General features: G+C 35.9%; 1 protein-coding gene across 2 annotated transcripts; it reads left to right on the top strand.

The window, feature by feature from the left end:
- The first annotated feature begins 163 nt into the window (after positions 1-163).
- LOC134742066 (mitochondrial Rho GTPase) lies at positions 164-21052 on the top strand. 2 transcript variants are annotated; one of them, XM_063674995.1, is made up of 12 exons: positions 164-510; positions 601-809; positions 1635-1787; positions 2047-2178; positions 2506-2702; positions 2980-3169; positions 3510-3645; positions 4622-4752; positions 8798-9022; positions 9889-10079; positions 19273-19311; positions 19847-21052. In XM_063674995.1, exons 1-12 carry the CDS (start codon positions 318-320, stop codon positions 19971-19973), a joined length of 1923 nt encoding a protein of 640 aa, XP_063531065.1. In that variant the 5' UTR covers positions 164-317; the 3' UTR covers positions 19974-21052. The 2 variants fall into 2 exon arrangements, with proteins under 2 accessions (XP_063531065.1, XP_063531066.1); XM_063674996.1 differs by lacking the exon at positions 19273-19311 and having other exon boundaries at positions 165-510.
- Positions 21053-22218: the final 1166 nt, after the last annotated feature.

The raw sequence follows: 22218 nt of genomic DNA, 5'->3' as shown, positions 1-22218 counted from the left end.
TGTCTAGAATAGTTTTTGAAGTATGTTAGGTTGGACAACCTGTGTTTATTTAGTTTTTTGTGAGTTTTTTTCATGTGGGTTATTGCTGAAAATGCATTTTGTTACTTGTTCTGTGGTTGCAGTATTTTTGTCCATGATTTCGGTGAGGATTTAGGATTTTGGTTTTTTGTCTGTGGCTTAAGTCAATTTCTGAAAGGTCAGAATTGTGATTCCGGTTAGAATAAAAATTATTAAAATTGTTTACATAATATCAGCAATTATTTTCGTGGAAGTTTATAATAATTATGTGCTGACAAATTGATAATTAACGTTTCGTAATGGTATTCGAGTCTTTACCCCGTACGGTTCGCATTCTCTTGCTTGGAGAACCTGGAGTGGGAAAAACTTCGCTTATTCTTTCTTTGGTGACTGAAGAATTCTCAGAACATGTACCACCTAAAGCTGAAGAAATCACAATTCCCGCTGATGTCACCCCAGAACAAGTGCCAACCAACATTGTGGATATCTGCAGTAAGTAGTTTTATTGAAATTTTCGTATTCCTGCTCCTAGCAACAACAAACAACTTGAGCCAAATTAAGGCATTTTTTTTGTTTTTTCAGTGGCTGAACAATCATTAGAACAAATTGGTGAAGAAATAGAAAAGGCACATGTAATATGCATAGTGTTTTCGGTTGAAAAACAAGAAACACTTAATAAGATTGCTTCATACTGGTTACCGTTTGTAAGGGAAAACTGTCCAGACGACCACAGGAAGCCAGTTATTCTTGTTGGGAACAAGATAGATTTGATTGACTACTCTGTTATTGATGTGAGTATTATTCTGACTGACTGATTAATCAATGCAGAGCCGAAACTACAAAAGCTAGAAAGATGAAATTTGCACACCAGGCTACATTTATAATGTGTACAAGAGATAAGAAGCGATTTTGAGAAAAACTAAGGGGGTTAAAAATGGGTTGGTATGGGGTTCAATTTTTATTTTAAGCTAGGAATTTGAAACTTCGTAAAAAGGTATTTTATTAAAATATAAGAATACTTATTTCAGCATTATTGAAAATATATATCCTAAGGGGGTTGAAAGTTTGTATGGGGATCAAATATATTTTTGAGTGTGGGATTTGAAATCTCATAAGAAGGCTCTATATTAAAACACAAGAAAAGTAATTTTCGCATTTCTAAAAATTCTTCCCCTAAGGGGGTTGAAAGTTTGTACATGGAATAATTTGAGTTGTTGTTGTTGTTGTCCTATGGCACCCCAGAGGTGCTAAGGGCCTTCACAAGCTCGCGCCACTCCTTCCTATCTTCAGCGACCCTTCTGGCCTCGCTCCAGCTCAACCCGACCGCTCGTAGCTCACTCATGACGGACCGCTGCCAAGAGTGTACAGGGCGCCCGGAATTTGAGTAGGGACTTGAAATTCGTAGGAACACAATATACCTATTAGAAAGTAAGAATTCCAGTGCTTTTATAAATTCATCCCCTAATAGGATTAAATAGGGGGTTCAGGGGTGTATCGGGAAATGCTAAATCAACACGAATGTGGGCATATAAAGTACCTATATTTGTCATATGAAATGGAAAGATTGTTTTATAATTTATATTAGTTATAATTAAAATATATCTATTTATTTTTAGCACATATGGGACATAGCTGAAGAATATCCAGAAGTGGATCGTTGCATAGAATGCTCAGCAAAAACACTAACAAATGTCTCAGAAATGTTCTACAATGCACAAAAAGCGGTGCTACACCCTATCACACCCATTTATTCTATTGAGGAACAAGAGGTAACTATTATATTCATACTACAAGGGGAGTTAAAATATCTATCAACTTGCTAAGGCTGGAAATCATCTAAGATAGATTTATACATATTTACATATCAATAAATACACTAGAAACCCAAAACTAAACAATTTATATAAAAAAAAATTGTGTGCCCTAGCAACTAATCATGGTATTTAATTTTAGTTCTATTGCCAGTAGACTAGGTCAAGTACCACTTTCATTGTCAAAAGTGTGAATCGTGATATTTCGTTTTTCTAGCTGACAGAAAAGTGTAAAAAGGCCCTCTCGAGAATATTCAAGATCTGTGATCTAGATGGTGACGGACTTATGGATGATTATGAGATTACATTATTCCAAAGGAAATGCTTTGATACTCCACTGCAATTACAGGTGAGACAAAAAATGCCTATGCCATCCAATTTTGTTTTAAATAAAAATAATTCCTCTCGGTCTACTAGTGGGTTCCTGCATTTAACATTGTTACAAATCATTGCATCTTACAAACTATTGTTATTATTCAAATAAGTATGCATGTATTTGATGCTTATAGTAAACGAAAATGTGTAAATTTTATAAAGTGAAATAAATAAACATACATAACGTTTTTGTCACAAATATAAAGCTATTTATAAACGTGTAAACTTCTTAAGGGTGCTATATGTATTTGCTGACTTAATAATAATATTATTCTACAAAAAAAAATTTTTTCCCTTCTAGGTTTTAGATGAAGTAAAATCTGTAATTGCCCAGAACATTGCTGGGGGTATAGAGAATGATTGTATTACAATGAAAGGCTTTATATTTTTACATTGCCTCTTTATACAAAGGGGAAGGAATGAGACAACTTGGACAGTTCTCCGCAAGTTTGGATATGATGAATCCTTAGAATTGATGCACAGCTATTTGTATGCAAAGTAAGTTACATGTCAATAATGACATTTCTTTCACTCAATGTTTTCTAAACAAAAGATTGAATCTCTTTTGTTTTTCTTCAATAAAGACTTGATTTGTTCAAATCAAACTGAAATTCCAATAAATGTATAGCAATGGAGTTCAGTTTAATATAAAGAAAACCATAGACTTCTACTTGTGCAAGATAGGTACCTACAAAATAAAACATTTAATTAATTATTTGTAATTTTCTCACTTAGCCAGCCACAAAATTGATTGTGTTTTTTAATACATTTTCAGCATCAAAGTACCGTCTGGTTGTACATCTGAGCTTTCATACAAAGGCCAACAGTTCTTGACGCAACTGTTTGAAAAGTACGACAGGGATAAGGATGGCATGCTCAATCCAACTGAATTGAAAAATGTGTTTTCCAGCTGCCCTAGAATCCCTTGGCACAATTTGAGATACACCGTACCTACAAATGAAAAGGTTTGTTAATGTTTAAATCTCAGGGATTCCCTGTGTTGACTACAAATTGCTGTGATTCTTCCACTTGAAACTTGTAATATTAAATAAAATTCTCATAGAAGCTAATTATAGCTATTAAGGCCCCTTAAAGATATTTTCGATATGAAAAGTATGCCCTTTTAACATTATAGTAATATGGAAATAACGCCTTTTTGACAATCAACAATAAGTACCCTTTTGGTTGAAAATTATACACATCCAAAATTCTGATCCTCTAAACGTACAAGTTTACCTACTTACATTAACTGCTACAACTTTAGGTACTTAATAATACCTACATTATTGTTTATTTATTTATTAGGGATACCTGACGCTGCAAGGCTGGATGTGTCGCTGGACACTGATGACGCTTATGGATCTACAGAACACAAGTGCCTATTTAGCCTACTTGGGCTTTAACTTTCTCGAAAACGAGTCACAAAAAGCTGCAATACATAGTAAGTAAAACTTGCAATAAAACCATCTCATTACGCATAAGATTACAGTTTGGATACGACCTTGGCAATGACGTAAGATATCTAAAAAACAATTTAGGTTGTTAAATGTATTCTATCTTCGTGCTAAGCACACATAACAAACTAAATGTTTCCATGACATAATCGCCTGATCATTATGCATATTGTTTTTTTTTTTGCTATTTACGATGACGGGCGAATTGTTTTATGTGTAGGTAAGATTTTTTGCGTTAAGTATTTTATAGAGGCCTGTGCCCAGCAGTGGGACGTATATAGGCTCAAATATTATTTTAAATATTTTTATATGCATTATAACGCAAAATTATAACGTAAAAATATATTTCTAATCTGATAACATATTACTACAATCAATTTTTTAACATGCAGATACGTCTGCGAGCGATACTCCAAATTTTATATTAAAGGAAAAAATGGAAAAAGTTGCACTTCCGGCAGGATTTGAACCCGCAACCTCCGCAATCCATGCGTTGCTCTTAACCAATTGAGCTACGGAAGCCTTAGAGGTTGTTTTGGAGGTTGCGGGTTCAAATCCTGCCGGAAGTGTAACTTTTTCCATTTTTTTCTTTAATATAAAATTTGTAGTAACATATTACTATGTTTGTAAAATAGTACGATCGTTTTTATGTCTGACATAAACCTCGTCTCAAACTTCCAATTAAATATTTGCTAGGAAGGAGGAATGCGCAAAACGCGATCGTGCTACCTAGTCTAATTTTTAGCCAGTCCAGTTTCAAATGATGATCTAATTACAACCAAGGTCATAATACTCGGGTATTATACCGGATGTGAACTATGGTGGAAATTAGTTGAAAAGATGAACAAACTGTAGCCAAGCATATTATTGTAATTTGAATTGTGTGTCATAGAAAGTAAGGTATATTTTAAACTGTTTATTAGTTACAGTTGTTGTATCTAGCTGACGTAACGTCTGTTTCAGTAACCCGCGAGAAGAAGGTGGACATTGCCAAGAAACAGTCGAGCCGCAACGTGTACCAATGTCACGTCATCGGCCCGAGGGCGTGCGGGAAAACTGCCATTTGCCGGAGCTTCCTTGGCATCGCACATAAGGTCATTATCACATTGCAATGTCTTTCGAAATGTATGTGTAGAGTTAGAATAGAATAGAATATTTATTTATTGTATAACTGTGTACATACGAAGGTTAGACCAAGATAAGTACAGCGATTTTGATAGCCCAGACAATGCAAGCGTTATTTTAAACGTTAAACTTCTACATCATACACTTGCAGTCTGTGCTGTCAAAATCGCCGCAGAGTTATCTTGGTCTAACTCTAACAATTGTCTATAAAAGTTTAGATCAGAACTGTTTCTAAATGCCCTTTGCTTGGAAGCTGTCTGGGAATGTTACATAGTATAATATACAGGGAGGGAAGAATGTATGGGTGGTATGGTCCCTGGAGGAAAAGTGCCTTTTAAACCTTAAGTTAGCTCATTTTACTTAAAGGAAACATTTTTTTATTTAAAAAAATAAACAAAACTGCATTCAAAGATTTTTATTAGGGTTCCGTACCCAAAGGGTAAAAACGGGACCCTATTACTAAGACTCCGCTGTCCGTCTGTCACCAGGCTGTATCTTATGAACCGTGATAGCTAGACAGTTGAAATTTTCACAGATGATACCGCTATAACAACAAATACTAAAAACTACGGAACCCTCGGTGCGCGAGTCCGACTCTCACTTGGCCGGTTTTTTTTCTTCAATTTCGCTTGTCTAAAAATATTCTTGAGTACTAAATATTCGATTTTATGGATGTTTTGTAAGACAGACGATTGTAAGACCTAATGTTTCCTGGAGAAATAGAATAAAATAGCGAGCGTTTATTTTTGGAATTTTTAGTACCAGTTGCACTTGAAAGACTGATCAACGTCACCCGGCGCGCCGCGGCGGTTCACTATGAAACTTTCCATACAATACAATTTAGCGAACTCTTTAACGATGACAAACAGTTGGTGCAACCGACCCTTAGTCGGTTCGATTCCCGGGCGAGACAAATAAGAAACATAACTGCATTCAAAGATTTTTTTAAATTCGTTTAAAAAAATTTTTGAATGCAGTTATGTTTCATTAAAAAAAAAAGAATGTTTCCTTTAATTAGAATGAGTTAACTTAAGGTTTTAAGGCACTTTCCCTCCAGGGCCCATTATTTTTTCCACACTTTATAAATAGTTACTAGATTATCTAAGCGAAGGGTCGGTCGGAGAAGAAGAGCCAACCGCAGTAAAAATCGCCAGTCTTAGGAATCTCAAAGAGCTGTAAAAGTTGTTTTCAGTGGTCTAAGAACTTAAGTGGTAATTTATTGCTAGGTTTAAGAAACGTTATCGTATCTTCAAGGAGCCGTATGCGGCTCGCGACCCATGGTTTGCCGACCCCTGCCTACTAAGCAAGACAATTTTATTTTCCGATTACAAAAGGTCGATTATTCGGGGCAGGGTTTATTTATAAGTTTACGTTTGACCCATCTCTCCCCTGACGTCGATGGCACGGCTAAAGGCACATGAACGATAATTTTCATATGGCTGATCAAGAGATTACCTAACGAAGATACTGATAATTTATATGGAAATAAGATTATCTACCGACAATAGTGATTATTACATGTAACTGTATGAGACGTTTGTTGTATGGGAGCCCCACTTAAATATTTGTTTTTATTCTGTTTTTAGTATTTGTTGTTATAGCGGCAACATAAATACATCATCTGTGACAATTTCAACTATCACGGTTCATGAGATACAGCCTGGTGACAGACGGACGGACGGACAGCGAAGTCTTTGTAATAGGGTCCCGTTTTTACCCTCTGGGTACGGAACCCTAAAAATGGCCCAGCTGTCTGGTATTAGTTTGTTACTAGAAATTGAAATATAAAGAAAATAGAGAGAGTGGAAGTTTTGCAAGTGTAACGTTACTTCTACTCCCTCATAAGACTTAAGTTACTTACATAACTTTCTCCACCAAATCACAGATTATATAATAGTTCTTACGAACAGATACTTATCTCTCAAAGAAAACGCAAATACCTACCGTTTTGATACCTACACAAAAATACAATGGAGTGACCTTCAACGCGCCGCTCCCCGCACCGCGCGCGCCGACACAACGCTAGGGTTGCCGACGCTTCTTTCAAATACTTAGGTATCTTAGGTAGATATCTAACTATGAATGTGTCATAAAAACATTACCTACATCTTTAAAACGTCGTAGCTTGTAACTATCGTAGAAATAATAATAGTAGGTGTAAGTACCTACATTAAAATGTCTACTTACTTTTCCTCATTTGTCGGAAAAGTAAAAAACGATAATTTATTATTTGTTTTGGTATTCTTGCATCTACTCACACTACAAGCTGACCTATTTTGCGAAGACATTTCTTTCGTATGATCTCTGGCGTATTTGAGCGCGCGGTGACGTGCGTGCGTTAGCGCGTGTGGCAACCAACTGGCTCTTGGTACCGTGACCGCGAGTCGTAGGTATAAATCCGAGCTCGCGCGGAGAGTTCCATAGGCCTGACCAAATGTAGGGAGACATTTTGACGACCGGTCTGGCCTAGCGGGTAGTGACCCTGCCTATGAAGCCGATGGTCCTGGGTTCGAATCCCGGTAAGGGCATTTATTTGTGCGATGAGCACAGATATTTGTTCATCATCATCATTTTTATTCAAGAACGATATTACATTCGTAGAATGCTTAAGATAAAATGGACCGACAGTTAGTAACGAAAGAGTAAAGGTGAAAGTCGTAACAACTATTAAAGAAAGGAAAGCTTCATATTTCGGACATATATATAGAAACGCAAAATACGACTTGTTAAAACTAATAATTGAAGGGAAGATTGAAGGGAAACGAGGACGTGGCAGAAGGAGAATATCATGGACAAGGAACATAAGAGACTGGTTGGACGTGCACAGTACAGAAAAACTAATTCGCATGACTACGGATAGAACGGCATATAGGCATAAGGTCGCCAACCTCTGGGACGGAGAAGGCACTTGAAGAAGAAGAAGATATTACATTGTGTTTGAAATCTTAAAACTAGGCACATGCACACAAAAAAAATATTACAAAAACAAACATCATAGCCACCAATAATAGTACATTTTACAACTAGTGTGAAAACGCTCGTGCTCGAGCTCGTGGCAAGATACCTCGGTACTAGTGGTAAAAAGACATTTCACACGTGTTGTAAACGACGTTTTTTAATACAATTGCGAAAAAATAATAAATTAATATATCATTAGTAGAATCATACCACCAAACCAAACCAAAACCAAAAGTACCTATACAGCTAAGATACGCGAGCTGCCGCAGCCCGCGATACCTTCATACTCGTGAGCCGCGGGCCCGGCGCGGGTTGGTCAACGACACCTCCTCATAACTCATGAGGCCCTGGTACCTGCTCCGCGCTAAATTCAATTTTAACTGCGTTTCGAAAGTATAGTTTGGAACTAAAAAGTAAAAAGCACTAGTTCGAGAAATTGAGCTTCTCGCACGCTACGCAGCCACAAAAAGTACCACTTTTTGAGCAACTATTAAAAAATATTAATAAGACGTAATAAAAAAAAAGTAGAAAATTCCATGTTCCTGAGTCATGGATGTTTTTTATGTATTTAAGTATTTGTATTTTATATCAAAGAGGATATAATAGGATAGAGCGGTACTGTCATAGTAAATTTTCTAACCACAGTAAATTCACTGCCATCTATCGACACACTCTAAAACTAAAAATGCAGATTAATAAAAATATGATAAAATGTATTTAAATATGGATAAATGATTTTTTTTATTTGCATTAATTATTTTTATATGATTTTGACCCATGTTTTTTAACTGATATGCGTTAAAATTGTTAAATAACAAACGAAACCGCCATCTGATCGAGGATCAAATTTACGTGATTTTCGAGTCACGTTTTTTCCTTAGACTGTATCCATCTATTACGGAGTTATATCTATCTTTGGTTATATATATCGTTGTCTGAGTACCCACATCACAAGCCTTATAGAGCTTACCGTGGGACTTAGTAAATTTGAATGTCCTATAGGTAATATTTATTTATTATTTAAGCTTAGGTGTAAACTGTGACTAATAATTTCAGAAAATTAAACCAACCCAAGAGCGCGGCAGCGGCGACAGCACCGACACCTGCTGCATCAACACGGTCCAAGTGTACGGCCAAGAGAAGAACCTAGTGCTCAAAGAGATACCCATCGCACGCGTGTCGGACTCGCTCAACCCCAGCGAGGTCAACTGCGATGTCGCTTGTTTGGTTTATGATGTGTCCGCCAGCCGCTCGTTCGAGTACATCGCTAGGATATACATTGTGAGTATGATAACTAGTGTATAAACAACTCGTATTAGATGCCCATAGCGCGTGTCGGACTCGCTCAACCCCAGCGAGGTCAACTGCGATGTCGCTTGTTTGGTTTATGATGAGTCCGCCACCCGCTTGTTCGAGTACATCGCTAGGATATACATTGTGAGTATGATAACTAGTGTATAAAGTTATAAACAATTCGTATTAGATACCCATAGCGCGCGTGTCGGACTCGCTCAACCCCAGCGAGGTCAACTGCGACGTCGCCTGTCTCACTTGTCTGGTTTTTGATGTGTTCGCCAGTCGCTCGTTCGAGTACATCGCTAGAATATTTGCTTCTTACTAGTTGCTCTAAGATGTAGGCGTCGCTAATCCGAATCAGCCGTTATGAAAAAATTCCAAAAACTGGATTTAAAAAAACCCATATAATTTTATCGAACCTGCTCATCAAATTTCACGAGAATCGGTTGAGAAATGCGACCTGTAGAAGAGAACAGCCGGGTTATGCGAGAGCATTTTTGCCCAAGCTAAATCGGACACGCCCCAGTCGTGTTTCGCGCTCTCACGATCAATTAGTATAGTCCGAAGACATGTCACATTTGTGTTGAAGTTAATGTATTGCTTGCTACGCTTGCATTTAACTACGCTGTAAAGGGTTCGAAACGTCGGGATGTATTATAAATTCAATATACGCGATATAATCCGTTTTCATAGTTTTATTTTATATCTGCCAAGTTAAACCAGTTTGACAGCACTGGCTTCCCTCGAATGCGGCTGACCCACATACAAGCACCTCATGGTTACGTACCGATACACTCAAGCCCAGCGATATAGATATGTCATCCATTTTGATTGTATAACTTGTTTTCCAGAAATATTTCGCCGAGAGTCACATCCCCGTGCTGATCGTGGGCACCCGCAGCGACGCCCCCGTCCGGCAGGAGTACATCCTGCAGCCCGAGGTGTTCTGCAGCAAGTACCAGCTGCTGCCGCCGCAGGACTTCGCCGTGCGCGAGAACCACCGCGACGTGTTCATCAAGCTCGCCACCATGGCCGCCTTTCCGTAAGTCACATTTCAATGTGGATAAAAGCTAAGCTGAGCACAGTTAACAATGCGATCCTTTTAGGTTCAAGCTTCCAGTAATTTGAATCGAAATATGTATTTAAAAAATCTTTTTTATAAGGTATTACACGAACGACTTCTCACGCACGGCAAAACGCGGAAAGGATAAATCGGGACTTTAGAAGTTGGAACATAAATCAAGCGCCCTTTGTAGTGTTCTTTATCTTTATTATATTGGCTCGTTTGCATTTGCACTAACGATGTTTCCGTACGAGTGTCATTTTTGGATAAATTGTAAATAAGGCGTTTTTTGTGGATTTTTACGGTACCCAACAAATTTTTTGGATCCTTGTATTTTTATAGACTAGACGAAGCGAGGTAAAGCAGGAAGTATAATAATTATTACAATATATATAATAGTAATAGTTTTGTTTTACAAGGGGGCAAAGTTGTTGTTTAACCTCTCGTGCTAATATTGAGTAGCGAAAGATACCAAAAGCGTAGCGAGTGGTTCGAAAAATGGAATCTTGAGCGTTGCAAAGGTTTCAAGGCACGAGGGTTAAACAAATTTTGCCACCGAGTAAAACACAAAATTTTTCACCACGCCAACACAAGGAAAATTACTTACTGTAAAATATCAAACAAAATCAAAGCAATTCAATTCAAAATGAATGTTATTAAATATTTATCATTCAAAATTGTCATTTAAAAGCCAATTCGACCAGCAAACATCTGAAAACAACTCAAAATTTGCATTTGATTACTTAGACCTGTACCAATAACTTCTGAGGTTATAAGAATATTAATGTTGCTTATTTTTTATATATAGTTTCCAGACCATATACTAAACCTAAAAATAATATTTTGTGTCATCCTAGGTATTTGCTTAGGTAGAAATTTAGGTATTTCTTTTTTCAATCAGCATTCTGTAAAAAAAATATTCGAGACGAAATTCTTTGTTTCCCTGTAAAGGCAAAGTGGCTTCCGACGTACACACGCATTTTGTGTCATTTTCATCCACGGGTATAATGGCATTTAATAAATACCTAATATTGATCCTAAAACGCCTAAAAAAATATTAGAGTCGGTAAGTGAAGTGTTGTACTTTACAGAACATTGTTATATGTTATTCAAACAAATCTGTGTCAAATTCATCCACCGCTTTTATTTAAAAAAAAATTTTTTCTAATTAACAGCCTGTATCTGCCACAAAAAAAAATTCATATTATTAAGTTTACGTCTACAATATTATAATACCACATTGAGACATCATTCATAATTTGGGTCATTTTGATCCACGGTTTTTTTACTATCTGGCAAAATAAAACTCAATTGAGCAAGAAGGACGTGCGCGGGGAAGGGTACCTACGCGGGTGGGGTGCTTATTATACTTGCCGCAATATCAGCTGGCGACTGAGATCTTAACACTATCTCCTTTACCCTTGTTAAGACCAACCAAGAGATGGCATTATGAGCTGTCTCGCCACTTAGTTTTGCGATACAGTGTATTTATTTCATTCGGAGGCATAATTACATTGTCTTATCAATCTTACCGTAGTAGGTATATAAATATAATTAAAAATAAACTGTAGGCTGCACTCCTCATACTGACCAACATTTGTGACGTTCCTAATCAAAAGGTACCACTTTCTCTGACAGGTTATTTGTATAGATATAATCAAATTTCGTCTTTATGGTAAACGACAAAGTGGTACCTACCTTTTGATTGAGAATGTCACAACAGCGACTTAAAAATTACTTTTGTTTCGATTTTTAGTAGTCTTTTTAAGTTTATTTTAAGACGCAATTTATTGTGATTTTTGTTATGTTTAAGCGTGGCAAGCAACATTAATTACATTGATGATGATGTTCATTAAATACAATATTTTTTCATACTATACTGAACTGTCACCCTATACATGAGAATGAACAGCGCCCTCTTGACAATGATCATATATTACTGGTCAGGCTTTAATATGTGTCATAATTTAGTAAAGTCCCCTTTGTGGATTCTAAGTTTCCGAGTTACAGCAGTTTAGTGAAAGCGTTTTTTTTTAAATATAAATTAAGGGTTGAATAAAGAGGAAAGAAAATTTGATTATTTTTGCGCTACGACACACGGTTTAGGAGATACAGCCCTATAAAGTTTTTTTTATTGTTTTTTTCTTTTTTTCTTTTTTACATTGTGTTTTTTGTATATTACTTTGGGGTTTCATAAAGGGGAACGAAAATTTAATTATTTTTGCGCTACGACGCATGGTTTAGGAGATCAAGCCCTATAAAAAAAAAACTCTTTTTTTTTGCGTTTTTTTTTTTGTATAAATTAATGGTTACATAAAGGGGACCGAAAAGTTGATTATTTTTGCGCTACGACGCACGGTTTAGGAGATACAGCCCTATATAGATTTTTTTCTTTTTCTTTTTTACGTTTCTAAATCTTAATTAAGGGCTTCTTAAGGGGAACGAAAATTTGATTATTTTTCGCTACCATGCACGGTTTAGGAGATACATCCCTAAAGTTTTTTTTGTTGTTTTTTTTTCTTTTTTTTGTCATTGCGTTTTTTGTTATTACTTTGGGGTTTCATAAAAGGGAACGAAAATTTTATTATTTTTGCGCTACGACGCACGGTTTAGGAGATACAGCCCTAAAATGATTTTTTTCTCTTTTTCTTTTTTGCGTTTTTAAATCTTAATTAGGGGCTTCTTAAAGGGGAACGGATATTGATTATTTTTGCGCTACGATGCACGGTTTAGGAGATACAACCCTATAAAGTTTTTTTGTTATTATTTTTTTCTTTCTTTTTCTTGTGTTTTTGTATATTATTTTGGGGCTTCATAAAGGGGAACGAAAATTTTATTATTTTTGCGCTACGACGCATGGTTTAGGAGATACAGCCCTATAAAGTTTTTTTTTAAAATTTTGCGTTTTTTTTTTTAATATAAATTATGGGTTGCATAAAGGGGAACGAAAATTTTATTGTTTTTGCGGTACCACGCACGGTTTAGGAGATACAGCTCTATAAAGTTTTTTTTCCTGGTTTTTTTTTTGTTTTTTTTTAAGTATTAATTACGGGTTTCTTAAAGGGGTTTTTTTAAATTATTTTTGCGATACGACGCATGGTAAGAGATACAGCCCTATAAAGATTTTTTTATTGTTTTTTTTTCTTTTTTTCTTTTTTACATTGTGTTTTTTGTATATTACTTTGGGGTTTCATAAAGGGGAACGAAAATTTTATTATTTTTGCGGTACCACGCACGGTTTAGGAGATACAGCTCTATAAAGCTTTTTTTCCTGGTTTTTTTTTTGTTTTTTTTTTTTTAGTATTAATTACGGGTTTCTTAAAGGGGTTTTTTAAATTATTTTTGCGCTACGACGCATGGTTTAAGAGATACAGCCCTATAATGTTTTTTTTTTTAATTTTGCATTTTTTTTTAAATATAAATTATGGGTTGCATAAAGGGGAAAGAAAATTTTATTATTTTTGCGCTACGACGCATGGTTTAGGAATTACAGCCCTATAAAGATTTTTTTTTTTAATTTTGCGTTTTTTTTTTAAATATAAATTATGGGTTGCATAAAGGGGAACGAAAATTTTATTGTTTTTGCGGTACCACGCACGGTTTAGGAGATACAGCTCTATAAAGTTTTTTTTTCCTGTTTTTTTTTTGTTTTTTTTTTTTTTAGTATTAATTACGGGTTTCTTAAAGGGGTTTTTTTTTAATTATTTTTGCGCTACGACGCATGGTTTAAGAGATACAGCCCTATAATGATTTTTTTTTTAAATTTTGCGTTTTTTTTTTTAAATATAAATTATGGGTTGCATAAAGGGGAACGAAAATTTTATTATTTTTGCGCCACCACGCACGGTTTAGGAGATATCATATCTATATATATAGCTATAATAGCTCTATAAAGTTTTTTTTCCTGGTTTTTTTTTTAAGTTTTAATTAAGGGTTTCTTAAAGGGGAACGAAAATTTGATTATTTTTTGTGCTACGATGCACGGTTTAGGAGATGCAGCCCTATAAAGATTTTTTTTGTTTTTTTTTTTTCATTGTGTTTTTTGTATATTATTTTGGGGTTCCGTAAAGGGGAACGAAAATTTTGTTCTTTTTGCGCTACCTCGCACGGTTTAGGAGATACAGCCCTATAAAGTTTTTTTGTTTTTTTTTCATTGTGTTTTTTGTATATTACTTTGGGGTTCCGTAAAGGGGAACGAAAATTTTATTATTTTTGCGCTACGACGCACGGTTTAGGAGATACAGCCCTAAAATGATTTTTTTTTCCACTTTTTCTTTTTTGCGTTTTTCAATCTTAATTAGGGGTTTCTTAAAGGGATTTTTTAAATTATTTTTGCGCTACGATGCACGGTGTGGGAGATACAGCCCTATAAAGTTTTTTTGTTATTTTTTTTCTTTTTTTTTCATTGTGTTTTTAGTATATTACTTTGGGGCTTCATAAAGGAGAACGAAATTTTTATTATTTTTGCGCCACCACGCACGGTTTAGGAGATATTATATCTATATAATAATAATAATAATAATATAGCCTTTTATTCAGATCCACTTAACCTAGTAACATTAGACTGATTTTAACAAAAGATAAACATAAAAACTTATTCTAGTATTTGCTGCTTGCTTATTTTTTGTAGATCTGTTTGCCAATCGGCAAAGGCCTCCTCCAACCTTTTCCATTCCGATCTTTCCCAAGCGACTCTGTTCCACGTCGCTCCTGCCACCTGTCTAATATCATCATCCCATCTTTTTCGTGGTCTACCACTCTTCCTTTTGCTGTTCCTGGGGTACCATCCTGTCACTTTCTTACTCCATTTATCATGACCTCTAATCATGTGCCCTGCCCATTTCCATTTGAGTCTCCTCATTTTCCGTGTTACATCTATGGTTTTTGTTTTATTTCTGATGACATGGTTTCTCAGTCTGTCTGATTTCTTGACATTTATCATACTCCTTTCCATAGCGTATTGACAGGATGCGAGTTTTCTGGTCATTTTCTGATTTAAATTCCATGATTGGCAGCCATATATAAGGACGGGTAGTACACACGTGTTAAATAGTTGACTTTTTATGTTTATGTGCAGTTTTTTGTCTTTCATAGCTTCTTTTAAGCTCCAGTATCTTTTCCAGCCGTTCGTAACTCTTCTCTCTACTTCTTTGCGCATAGGTTCTTCTAGTGTTATGAGCTGTCCCAGATATATATATTCATCAGTGTACTTGATTTCGGTGTTTTCTAACTGTATCGTGACTTTGTTTCCATTTGTCATCATTTTAGTCTTTTCGGGATTTAGCTTTAAACCCACTTTTCCGCTTTCCAACGTAAGATCTTTTATCATTCGATTTATGTCGTCAGGTGATTCGGCGAATATCACAATGTCGTCAGCAAATCTTAAATGCGTCAGCGATACACCGTCCACATTAATCCCGAGATTTTCCCAATTTAATCGTCTGAAAATTGATTCTAGTACCGCCGAGAATAGTTTTGGAGATAGGGGGTCTCCTTGTCTGACGCCTTTTCCTATTTTGAATGGATCGCCTTTCTTTTCTAATTGGATTCTAGCTGTACTATTCCTATATACGTTCCTGATTAGTCGAATGTATTTATGTTCAATCCCTTGATCTCCTAATGCTTCCCAGATGTTCTTATGTAGTAGAGAATCGAATGCTTTGCTGTAGTCAATGAATGCAATATAGTATGTGAGCTGGTATTCGTGGTATTTCTCTAGAATTTGACGTACTACATGGATGTGGTCAATAACCGAGTAGTCTTTCCGAAATCCAGCCTGCTCGATGGGTTGATGTTCATCTAGTGTTCTTTCAATCCGTTTTAAAATGATCTTGGCGAATGTCTTGTAAATGTTGGACATCAGGCTAATAGGGCGGTAATTTCCTATTTCGTGTTTATCTCCTTTTTTATACAGTAGGGTTATGTTGGATTCTGTCCATTGTTGGGGAATTATTTCAGTGTGTAGAATATCGTTAAATATGTTTGTAAGGACTGGTGTTAAGACTTCTTTGCATTGTCTTAGGATAACGTTATTTATACCATCAGGACCTGGTGCTTTGTCTAATTTTTGGCTATCTATAGCTTTGTCGACTTCAGCTTGGAGAATACTGGGAATGTCTGAGTTTTCTGCTAAATCAAATTCGTCTTCTGTTGTGTTATTTTCGTATAGTTTCTTGTAATATGATGTAGCTGTTTCTAATATGTCCGTTCTGTTGTGTTTACATTTACCGTTGTCTTTTTTTATTTTGACGATCCAATCCATTGAATTCTTTAACTCTTTGTATGCTTTTTTGACTCCTCCCGTTTTACTTATATACTTTTCTATAATTTCCATTCTGCTTTGTTTCCTATCCTTTCTTATACTTTCTCTGATTTCTTTATTAATTTTCGTTAAATGTTTTCGTCTGTCTGGAGCGTCTCTTGCACTAATTAAGTGGTTTCTTTCTTCTAGGAGATTTGTGGTATTTGTAGTTAGCCATTTCTTCGGTGTGGTTTTGGCATTTGCGCTGAGTTGTATCTGAGATTTAATGGTATTTTCGATCCAGTTGTATTTATCTTGTGTCCCTAATCCTTTCGTGTTAGATTGGGAGTCTGTGAATTTGTCTTTTAGAGCAGCTGTTATTTGTTCTAACTGGTGCTTTCCGAAGTTTGTGTTTTCTGGGCGTTGTCTTGGTCTAGGTTTTTTTGGTTGCTTTGAAACGAGTTCTGCCCTGATTAGTTTGTGGTTAGTATTAAAGTTCAATTTACTGATTACGGTACAGTTGGTGAAGTAACTGTTTCTGTTGGTCATTATGAAGTCAATTTGATTTTTTGTTTTACCGTCGGGTGAGATCCAAGTCCACATGTTTTTCTTCTTTTTCATGAACATAGTGTTTAAGATGGTAAGGTTATTTTCTAGTGCAAAGTTCGTAATAAATTCTCCATTTCTACTTCTAGTTTTGTTGCTATATGTGAATGGTCCCAGTATCTTATTTTCTTCTGGGCGTCTTTCCCCTATTTGTCCATTGCAGTCTCCCATTACTATAAGGTTTTTATGACCGTGCTCTTGAATCGCTTTGTTTAGATCAATGTAGAATTTACTTATTGTTTCCAGATTTGCTTGTTCAGTAGGAGAATATATTTGTACAATAGACCAAGGATCTTTGTATCCAGGTATTTTCAAATTCATCATAGCGATACGCTCCGAGATATCTATATATATATAGCTATAATAGCTCTATAAAGTTTTTTTCCTGGTTTTTTTTTTAAGTTTTAATTAAGGGTTTCTTAAGGGGAACGAAAATTTGATTATTTTTGTGCTACGATGCACGGTTTAGGAGATGCAGCCCTATAAAGATTTTTTCCTCTTTTTTTTCTTTTTTGCGTTTTTAAATCTTAATTAGGGGCTTCTTAAAGGGGAGCGAAAATCTGATTATTTTTGCGCTACGATGCACGATATAGGAGATACAGCTAATACAGCCCTATAAAGATTTTGTTTCTTTTTTTTCATTGTATTTTTCATGTATTACTTTTGGGTTACATAAAGGGGAACGAAAATTTTATTATTTTTGCGCTACGACGCATGGTTTAGGAGATACAGTCCTATATATTTTTTTACAATGCATGTGCTCGAAAAGTGCGTTTCCTACGGAGCCATATCGTGCGGAAAGTACTGCTTTTCCGCACTAGTGCTTTTTGTTTTCAATTTTTTTTTACAGTACATATGGTGCTACTTTCTCGCACTAGTGCGGAAAAGAGCACTTACCGTGCATATGTCGAAAGTTTAAAGGGCCATATGTACTGTAAAACGTACGATACACGTGCGAATAGGTAATTTGCAACTCGTGTCGATTTAAAACACTCCTTTTAATAATTAAACTTATTTGCCATGACATGTTTTTTTATTTACTCGCACAATGCATAGTAAAACATTGTATGATACACGTGCGTAAAGATGATTTCCGCACTTGTTGCATAAATAGCAATTTTTTTTTATCAAAGAATGAAAGAAAGTCACGGTATTAATAACCAAATTTTACTTTAGTGGTACCTTTTCCCTATCACTGTCACAAATGTATGTGGCGTTCACGTAAACGCGATATTTTTAAGATTTCCCTGCGCAATGTTGCCAGCTCGCTCGCAAATCAAACATGTACTTACAGTTCTTTTGCATAATGGTGACATTGTACAATATCTATGAGTTTTAAATAGGTAAAAGATAATTCGACGCATTCTTTGCTTGCTTGTTGCTTGTTGTTGTGTTGTTTGCGTAACTTCTTTGAATAAGTTGCGTTAATTTGGCGCACAGGCGAAGTAAACATGCGTTGCGTACGGCAAGGTCACGCCGCAGCCCCACCCTGCACGGCCTCCGTTGCCCATTCAGACCGCCCGCTAGCTTCGTTTGAACGCAAATAATATTTTTGTAATATTTGTTTATGCAGTGGATGCAAGTGACACAAATTCATACATCTTATTTATCCCGCATTTCAAATTAATAAGATGTAAACTCTAATATCTTTAATATTCTTTTGTAACGGTGACAGCCTGTTACAACAAAATCATCAAATATCTTATGAAGCTATGCCTTAATAAGACACAAAATCATTTAATGGACCTATTTAAACGATTAAATTCGACCTAAGTAATTTTTTTTAACTCTAATTTTTTTTTGTGTCATTTAGAATATTATGACATAGTATCAGATTGCAGTGGACGTAATTGACACAAACTATGTTTTCACACTAAAAACACTATCCTAAATGCAACACAGTTACATGTTTTCTCTCGAATATTTTTTTCTCCAAGATAATTCAAAATAAAAAATAATTACCACAAAATAACAAATTACTAGAAAAGCAAATTATATATATGACACAAAACAAAATGTAAGATTTACATCTTAACAAAGTATTCATAAGCGAAAACAGAATTGACTTTAATATTTTTATAACCTAGGGGTCAAAATATAGCCAGCGGTACAGGTCTAACTTTGCCTTACATGTGAATAAAATGCAACTTTCTTATCAGTTTTTGAACAATCAAGAGTCTTTACCAGCTGGTGGGGTGATAATGTATATACTATTTTAACCCCCACAAATGAAATTTCTTGCTTCGCTTCGCCTCGTCATCGTCAATAAATGTGTAACCGAGAGATAACCATACAATACACTGTTATTTTAATTGTCTTTGTCAGTCAATTTCAAGCTGCTTGGATTTTATTCAGCAAACGCAGGTAATTTTATTCATATGTCATTAATATTTAATACAAAATCGATGTTTTTTATTTAAAATTTGGTCATACTTATTGCATAGTAACTTTACGTCGTAAACCTTTGATCTACTTAATTCATAAAATTAAATAACAATTGCTGCCAGCAGAGAAACTTTCCTCTGTTACCCACATTTAGTTATAAAGGGCGCGCTTGTCGTCCTAAATTAATATCAAATTTACAATGAGTATGATCAATAAATTTACATAGCAACCTACCTGTCGGTAAAAAACTTGTCTTAAGTCTCTCTTGTTTGTGTGAGTGAAGTATTACCTATACGCAGTTTTACTACGCTAAAAAGGTTCAATAATTTTGGCCACCTCAAGTAATTTATTTAATGCGTTTTTGTAAACTGCACACAACTACATACAAGAGGTGCAGCAATTTTTTTTTGCATAGGCAAAAAAAATTTTTTTTTTTTTTTTAGGTTTTTGGTATAGACCTTAGGTAATTTTAAGAACAGGCAGGCACATAATAAATAGTTTATAATGTCAACAGACACTTGAAGCAGTTCGCAAGCTTCGCCGGCGAGAACTCCTCGTGGTGGAAGGCGGGGATCGGCGTCGCGGCCGCCACCGTCATGGGGCTCGTGCTTCTAAACATGTTCAACTTCCAGAAACGATAACTCCACCTCTGTGGCCGCTGTCCTGTCCCTGTCCCACCGACGGTTACTTACCTTACCTACTAGCGAGTAGAGGCACTCACTCACAGATAGATGTGCAATTTGCGTTTCCTAAAATTTGGAAAAGTTCTCAGAAATTTCAGAAAATTTCTCGTGAAATACTTTCATTTTGGAAATGGCAAATATCGATTCCCATGCAAAAATATGAGAGGTTGCTGAAATTATTCCATGTAGGTAGAAATTTCGCAATTTTAGAAACCTTTCTAACGGCAGGCACATCATTACTCTTACTTCTTCGGCGATTTTCCTGTCACGTTGCTCGGAGCAGCTAATGCGAAAATCGTTATCCACAAACCGTAAATTATTTTAAGTATGAAAACCAGTAGGTAGTGTGGATTTTAGCATAATAATATTTTATTGCTTTCACATTGGTTTTACAGATTTTCTTAATCGATAATGTATCACAACATGACACCCTCTAAGGGTATTGCAATTTTATCTATCTACTCTAAACTAACACATATGTAAATTAAACAGAGATAACATTACACAAAAGTTATACCTACCTAAGTTCTATGTATTACCTATATGTCTATTTATGGTATTTATTACAATCAAACTATTATTGTATTCTTGGAATGCGCGCGATTAAATGGGGTTCGGTGCCTGGTACCTATCCTGGTCCTGCCCACCATACTCAGTTTATGCCATTGAAATTTAAACCAAATTATTTGGAAAATAGTTAATTTTCCTTTGATTCACGTTTTAAGCAAAAGTTTTAGCGTAAACTGAACCTATCCAGGCTTTTCATTCTTTAATTGCTAAAAATGGAATATGTCCTTTATAAATCACATTGGACAGGACGAGGCTATTGAGTGAGATATACATAGCATTAGCTGCTTTATTCGGTCCCTTCCTCGTCGGTGGTGGGACAGCTGCCTATACAAATTTGTTGTATTAGATCATCATCTATGAATAGAGTGCATCTCACACCAAATACATTGTTACATTTGCTTCCTGCAGCTTAATATAATACACAGTATTTTGTTTTTAATGTAAATAAAGTTTTATTTATTCCTGTACTTGTTTTTGATTTGATGGGTTAATCTACCAGTGGTGGAGCATCCATAGATATTATCTTTCCTTACAGCTCAATAAGAAAATAAAAGCCAAGCTCGCCTACATAATTATGTAGGCGCCGCCACTGTAACTTACTTTTACGCCGCTGACAATGTTCATATCCTTTTAGAGACACAACAGGAAGGATAAGAAAAATGTTGAGAGATGTCTAAAACTGTAAGAGATATATATAGTTCTAAGGACCGCTGCTCGCAATTAGCTGAAAACTACCTGTGGCTCCCAGCAATGAAAGGTCTGCCAAAAATCAGACTAACATAAAACGACAAGTGTTGGAACATATAGACATTAAATATGTGAAAACTGAATTAGTAGAGGGAAAAAATCTAAAACGAGCATCTACAAATCTGCTGAGAATGTGTCGAAACGGCGTGCACGAATCGAGCATGCACGTCGTTTCCGTGAAGTGTAAGGTTTCTTTTTTAAAACTTACTGCAGAGACTGCTTGCGGTAGACACTTACGACAGGTTTTGTCTTACAGTGCATATTGCTATGCGCATCCCTAAAGGCGTGTAAAATAAACAGAGACAAGGCAAAGCCACTCGTGCGCGAATCGCGGCGCCAAGCCGATGTTGAAACCAAGTGATCTATCTTCGGACCAGTGTGCGGATATTGTTAGTGTTGCGTGTATGTGCAATGCATAGTTTGGGTGCCAAATGCAATATTCGCAACGAGGCGGGAGTCATTTTGATGACATTCCGCTGAAGTAGATGGCCGGCGCCGCTGTCTCCCGGCAGTTTTGGAGACCCAGTACCATGCCCAACAACATGCTAAAATTTGGTAGCGGTTTCCGAATCTGAACTATATTCCCATAAGGCAGTGCACTAAACCCGCTTCCACAAAACGTTCCACTATCTTCGCTTTCGGCAATAGGGAAATAGTACTGGAGAAATGGCATACAGTTTCGCGACGGTGTTCGACGCGAAGATCCAATGCCCATGAAACTTGCCGGATTAATTGACGGATACTTTAAATTGGGAGTTAGATATAACTTCACTTTACTTTTTGTTTATTTTTTACATGTTCAAAACTGTCGATTTCACTCCGCATACGTTAGGTGTAAATTGACGTTATTTCGGCAAAATAAGAACGAGTTATACAGTTTTTTTTA

Source organism: Cydia strobilella, chromosome 6 (genome assembly GCF_947568885.1).
Source record: "Cydia strobilella chromosome 6, ilCydStro3.1, whole genome shotgun sequence".
In the NCBI taxonomy this organism is placed as follows: domain Eukaryota; kingdom Metazoa; phylum Arthropoda; class Insecta; order Lepidoptera; family Tortricidae; genus Cydia; species Cydia strobilella.
Note: the sequence above shows the minus strand (reverse complement) of the source record. Positions and strands in the feature narration are given on the sequence as shown.

Bases quoted from the DNA above. Each gene is read 5' to 3' on its own strand.
- LOC134742066 (XM_063674995.1), top strand. From the start codon at position 318: ATGGTATTCGAGTCTTTACCCCGTACGGTTCGCATTCTCTTGCTTGGA. The intron at 3,170-3,509 runs GTTTGTTAATGT...TTTATTTATTAG, and splicing joins CCGTACCTACAAATGAAAAG to GGATACCTGACGCTGCAAGG. The intron at 4,753-8,797 runs GTCATTATCACA...TAATAATTTCAG, and splicing joins TCCTTGGCATCGCACATAAG to AAAATTAAACCAACCCAAGA.